The 6000-nt window shown below is 39.5% G+C and overlaps 1 protein-coding gene across 4 annotated transcripts in view; it reads left to right on the top strand.

Moving 5' to 3' along the window:
• Positions 1–6000, top strand: part of incenp (inner centromere protein) — a 53254-nt gene that overhangs the window by 28124 nt on the left and 19130 nt on the right. For 2 of the 4 annotated variants that reach the window (XM_034176341.1, XM_034176343.1), the window contains 3 exons: positions 4764–4873; positions 4944–5055; positions 5793–5903. In XM_034176341.1, coding sequence (XP_034032232.1) covers positions 4764–4873; positions 4944–5055; positions 5793–5903 — 333 coding nt within the window. The remainder of the gene's footprint in view (positions 1–4763; positions 4874–4943; positions 5056–5792; positions 5904–6000) is intronic. The other 2 variants (XM_034176340.1, XM_034176342.1) reach the window with 2 other exon arrangements.

Genomic DNA, 6000 nt, shown 5'->3' with positions numbered 1-6000 from the left:
TATGTTTATGTGTTGTGTGTGTGTGTGTGTGTTGTGTGTGTGTGTGTGTGTGGTGTGTATATGTGTGTGTGTGTGTTGTGTGTATGTATATGTGTGTGTGTGTGTGTGTGTTGTGTGTGTGTGTGTGTGTGTGTGTGTGTGTGTGTGTCTGAAATTCAGTTTGCGCTTATTAAATTCCATGCGTCTTAAACGTAGCAGGCATGGATTATCTGGAATTTTGTTTTGGCAGGTTTTCATGGCCTCTACTGCCATCTACTGGCTAGTAGTGTTCATGGCAGTATTCACCCTAAAGCTGGGCAGACACTGTACAATATTTTCAATTGTTGTACTCGGCTCCAGCTCAAACTGTACAACAAAATCGCACTGTGTAAAAATTCAGAGCGCATGATTTATGTTCTCACACTGTACTGCCCGATGCTCTGATGCGATCTGACAGCTCACATTGTACGTTGATAAACCATGTCGGACTCTTGTTTCCAGAAGCTTTTTTTTTTTTTTTTCTTCAAACTTTATTTACATTTCTTATTTTTACAAAAACTCTCGATGGGGATTGTCAAAGTTTAAAAAAAAAAAACATAATACAAGACTTTACATTAGTTGAAGAAGGGGGGAAAAGAAACAAGCTGCTCTCCCAAAGAGATGATCACTGTATGCTCTCTCCAATTCCGCATCGGTGTTTGCGCAATGCACAGTGCGAGAGGTTGGACGCTTGTAGCACTTCCGCAGCGGGATACCCTCACAACGGCCGACCAGAATATCAGACAGGTTTGATTATCACCCGACCATACAACTGCTGATCAGGAGGTGGTCGTGAGAGGTTAAACGCAGCTCGTTACTTCATGTATACTACACAATGCATGATGCGTGATTAAGCTGAAATTTGGAGCGATCCAAAAAAAATCTTGCACGAGTGAAAAATCGGCTGAATAGGTATCAGAACTCGCACAGTGTAAGCTCAGCTTAAGTACTGAGCATCTGGGCACCAGTAGTTGGCAGTGTTCTATTCATTTTGACACCGATTATATCAGATGGTTATCTAATTAGAACTTGTTTTTTTTTTTTTTTTTTTTTTACCAAATTTTAAAAATAGCATATTTTACAAAAGCACATTTATCTGTAAACACCAACACACGACACACGTCACATTAATGTATGTGTTGGTTTACATAGAATGAACGAGTCAACCAATCAGTATTAGCAGAGGCACATTTTACCCATAATCCCTTTGGCATCTGTCTGTGTTTGTTACAAAACTTCAGAATTAGTGCATTATTCAACATTAAAAGATATGTTATATTTTAACTTTGTACAAATGACAGAATTGACATTAATGTAGTTATTCTATCAGTATTAATTTTATTTATAAACCAAACCGTAAGTCAGTCCTGCTTCATTTTCCAAGACCTCCACCTCATGGCAATGCTGTTATTGAGTACAGAGTTGAGGTTCGCTGCTCCTCTCAACTGCTTCGCTGCTGGAAGCTATGTAATATACAGGAGCTTCCAGCAGTTGGCAGGGCACAAAAAGACAGAAGTGCTGACTCATTGTTTGGGTATGTAGTCGCCTTTGATGCTACCAGAAGCAAACGTGGTGTTAAAATTCAAAATCAGCTTGTTAGTAGTTGCAAGTGTACCGGAGACACTACTGGAAGTTATCGGTTATCTGTAGCTTCTGATAAATTTTTGGATGGTTTATCGGTTTAGATAACGTTTCATTTAGCTGATTATCTGTTATCGAAGCAAATTTTTGAGTTAGCTGTGCCCACCACTGCTGAGCACAAACCTGCAGTGTTACACTGTCCTTGTGTGAAAGGTGTTTTGTACATTTCAGTATTAACCCGCTGTTGCACATGTTACAAGCTGATGTCATTTGTTCTCATCTACGATCTATCACTAATAATCACTCTTTGCCGTGTTTAATCTAACAAATGTTTGTTTCACTTGAAATACGTGTACAGTTTGACAGTGGCAGTTTTTACTTTGCCTTTTTATGCATCATACTGGAGCTGACATGACACAAGATATGTTTGTAGTGTAGACCTTTAGTTTTAATTCAATGATTTAAATTAATGTAGTTAGCCATTTCAGTCATTTATATGCACAGTCCCTGCATTTTCACAGCCTGTAAGTAATTAGACAAACAATGCAATGATTATTGTGAATACCAGTCATCACTTTTGCAGAAGTCTTTTAGATAAGTCCAGAGATGGATACATTTCTAATGTCACAGTTTAGAACTTCATTTCCATCAATCGGTAAGAAATACAAACAAAATCTGTCTGGCATAGGCAGTTCTCAAAGCATAAGTGACTTTGCAAGATGAGGAAGGAAACTAGCAGCACACCCTTGACAGCTTCATGAAGGACTTGAACAGAGAAGGATTTTCATACAAGAACACAGATCAAATCTAGGGTTGAGTCGCTCATGTGCTTTGTGGCAAAGTTTAGCATTTTATTCTTTTTTTTAATAGAAAATCCTTCTCTGTACCACTCCACCATGGCAGAAAATGTATGACGAATTGATTCTATACATTCATGTTTGTTTTTGTCCTACAAAAATAAGTTTTCCATCCACAGTTCATGCTTCCAGGGGTCAAATGAAGCATTCTTGTCTGTAAACCGGGAAAATATTTCTGCTCACTGCAGAACTCTGGAAATGCGACGTCATCTGCCCATTAGCGCCCCAACTCCACGGGAGACTAACGTGCCATAGGACAAAATATTTAAATACGTAGCTAATCCTTTTGCTCTGTCAATCATTAGTATGACTGGGGCTTTACAGTTTTGTGTTGTTGTATTGTATTTCTTAATGATTGGTGTAAATGAAGTGCAAGATCTATTGAATGACTTGGAAATGTTAATGTCCCCTGACTTGTCTGAAGAAACTGGCTGTAAAAATGTTTTTGTATTAATAATGCTAATATTTTTTCTAATTACTGCAAATTGAGGGAGTATGTATACAAATGGATATAATTTTTTCTAAATTGTTGCAGTGGTGTTTTTCTTAGACCTTTGAATAGAGGCTATGCACGTGACGTAGTAAAACCCACAAACCAGCAAGTATACCAGCATACTAGAGGGTAAACAAAGTGACAGCAGCTGTGTCCACTCATCCATGAACTGCATTGTCCGCTCCCAAAAGGTGGACGATGGAACAGCCCACATTGTGACAACATGAACATCACAGTTTTAGACTCAAACAGAAAAATGTCATGAATCAAATGGTTTTAATACTCTTTTCAGCATGTCAGAGCTCCGGTTTTATTAATGATTGTTAAAGCCTAACCACCATTTTGTGAATGTACTCGTATACCAGAAAGCACACAAACGGCCGTATTCATGACAAAGCAATGATAAATCATCAAAGCAAGATACTTTGGTATGAAACGTACCTGGATGTCTCGCTAAGCAGGAGGAACAACATAATCTAACCAGTCCATTGTAGATACGTGCGATTTTCCATGCCGCCATTCAAAAACAAAACTGCAAAGCAAATTATCATTGCTTTGATGATCTGAGATACGTCTTATGATGATCTTGTTTACGGACCCCACAATTAAGTATTTGTATCCCTGACGAATTATTTATAGATGTCCGGGTACTGAATATCAGGGACATTCACATGCCAGCAGCTCTGAAATCATCCACAAAAAATGCGGGTCCTGAAGGCCAGTCCACACAATGTTTTTCATATGCTGCACCTATCCTTTGCGGACTTTGCAGCAAAAGAGGATTTTGCTCTTAGGTTGCAGAATTTTGGAATGATGGTCAGCTGTAAACAGTTGATTGCTTTCAGCCATTTCCCGTCAAACATGGAGGTATACGATCTCAGGGTGTGGTTTGATGACGTCAGCGCATGCTCTTTGTTTGAACGTCTTAGTGCGGTACAGTTAGGCTACCAATATCTAGACCTGGATTTTGTTCCCACTCATTACCTGTCTGTGTCCTTGCGCATGACGCTTCATCTGCGTTGTCTCCTTGGTCATGAAAGTAACCTGTTTTGGAGTGGTATCTTGTCCAGGGGGAGATCCAGAATCAAGTGTTTGTGCTGCAGCATCTGGGGATAAGCACTGGGACCAATGGGTCTAAATACTGCACAGCAATTGCTTTGTTACAGTGCATAACTGAAAACAAGCTGTGTAATGGAATGTCCAGTACAGAAAAATAATTGCACAACACTGATACAGAGCCAACAGGAAACACTAGCATTGGGACATCCCTCCTAGTATTTGCAATGCAAGTGTTTTCTGCAAAACACAGCTTTGGTGTTTGAAAGAAACTGAAGTGAAAATCCATCATATAAGGGAGAATTGTATTTCTGATCTGCATTACCTGTTGCTCATGGAGATAACTCTGGAAATGAAGTCTCTGTTCTTTGGATCAGTAACAGTAAAGTGTACTGATATTCATCTACTCTGTATTTACTATACAGGCATCTTTTGTGGTTAATTCCAGGGTGACTACTGGTTTTTGACTTTGTGTAGTGTTTGAAAGAAAAGTGTTAAAAGTGTCAAGTCTTCCATGCCAACATTTGTTTTCTGCAGCTTTTCTCAATTGGTGTCTTCAGAAACCCAGGCAAACACAAAGTCTATCCAGATGGATTTTTGCTTCTTTTTTTTAATGGAATGCTTAAGAGGTTGTCTCTTTCATGCACGCCACCGGCCACTGGGTTATTTTGACATTTACCTCCTAATAGCACCCCGTCTGCTCTTTCCTTCCAGAATGATTTTCTCAACCCGTTTTAAACATCCTTCTCTCTCCTTAGACAAAGGAACGTGTCAAATTGGAAGCACTTAAGAAGAAGCAAGAGCAAGAGGAAGAAAGGTTGAAGAAAATGGAGGAGGAAAAGAAAAAGAAACAGGAGGAACTTAAAAGGTTAACCCTCAGTTACTGTATTGACATAAAACGATTGACATTTTAATAATTTGTTGCCTTTCTGTTATAGGAAAAGGGACGAGAGGTTGAGGAGAGTGTTTGAGGCAAAAGTAAAGGAAGAACAGAAGGAGGAAGAGAAAAAAAAGAAGATTGAGCAAAAAATGGCTCAGATTATTGATAAGGTGTGTGGCATAGTTTTGGCTATGAATCATTAAACAAGTAACCATATTTTCCAGAGTATAAGTCGCGGTTTTTATCCCCTGCTGGCCGAAGGCCTGAAGGGGTGTTATGTTGTGGCGATTTCCATCAGTCAGTTTGTCTCTCCGTCCGTCTGGCCGTCCATCCCAAAAAGGGTGTAAGCATTCTGAAATCATCTCCTCTCACATTTTTAGGAGGACTTTTCATGAAACTTGTTGTAGTTGGTAATAAGCATATTATATCGTTTGAGTTGGGCCCATTTTATTGGGGTTATGACCTTTGGTTAACAAATTTAGACTCTGTCAGTTTTATGAGTGGGTGCCTGCATTTTGAAATCAAGATCCACAAAAACAGTCCTGTGCCCCTCAAGAGGAGTGAATTACCTTTGAAGTGGGTCACATTACATGGAGAAATGTGGCAGGGGTGGGCTTTGAACTGGGAACCTTCCACACTGAAACCAAGTGCACTAACCACTTGACCACCACCCCTGCTACATTTTTCCATGTCATGTGGGTGGAGTTGTGTCAGAAGGGGCATCCGGGGTAAAAGTTGTGCCAATTGTATGATGTGATAAAAGCGACTTATACACCGGTGTAACTTATATTCTGGAAAATACGCTAAGTGAAAATTAGTTGATGCTGATGTTTACCGGTGTAACTTATATTCTGGAAAATACGCTAAGTGAAAATTAGTTGATGCTGATGTTTGTTTTTCATGGTAGCACCAGGCAGAAGAGAAGGCCAAGAAGAAGGTGGCCATGAAGCGCCAAGAGGAGCTAGAACAAAAGAGGAACTTGGAAGAAGAGGCTCGGCAGAGAAAGATTAAACAAGCTGTGAGACTTTGTTCTATCTGTGCTGCAGTTGATGTACTTTTATTCATTAATCATACTAGGAATTTGTAATTGTTGTGCTTTGTCCCCTTTTGACTTG

The sequence above is a fragment of the Thalassophryne amazonica genome, chromosome 8, assembly GCF_902500255.1.
Source record: "Thalassophryne amazonica chromosome 8, fThaAma1.1, whole genome shotgun sequence".
Lineage (NCBI taxonomy): Eukaryota > Metazoa > Chordata > Actinopteri > Batrachoidiformes > Batrachoididae > Thalassophryne > Thalassophryne amazonica.
The sequence above is the reverse complement of the archived record's forward strand: the minus strand, read 5'-3'. Positions and strand labels throughout refer to the sequence as shown.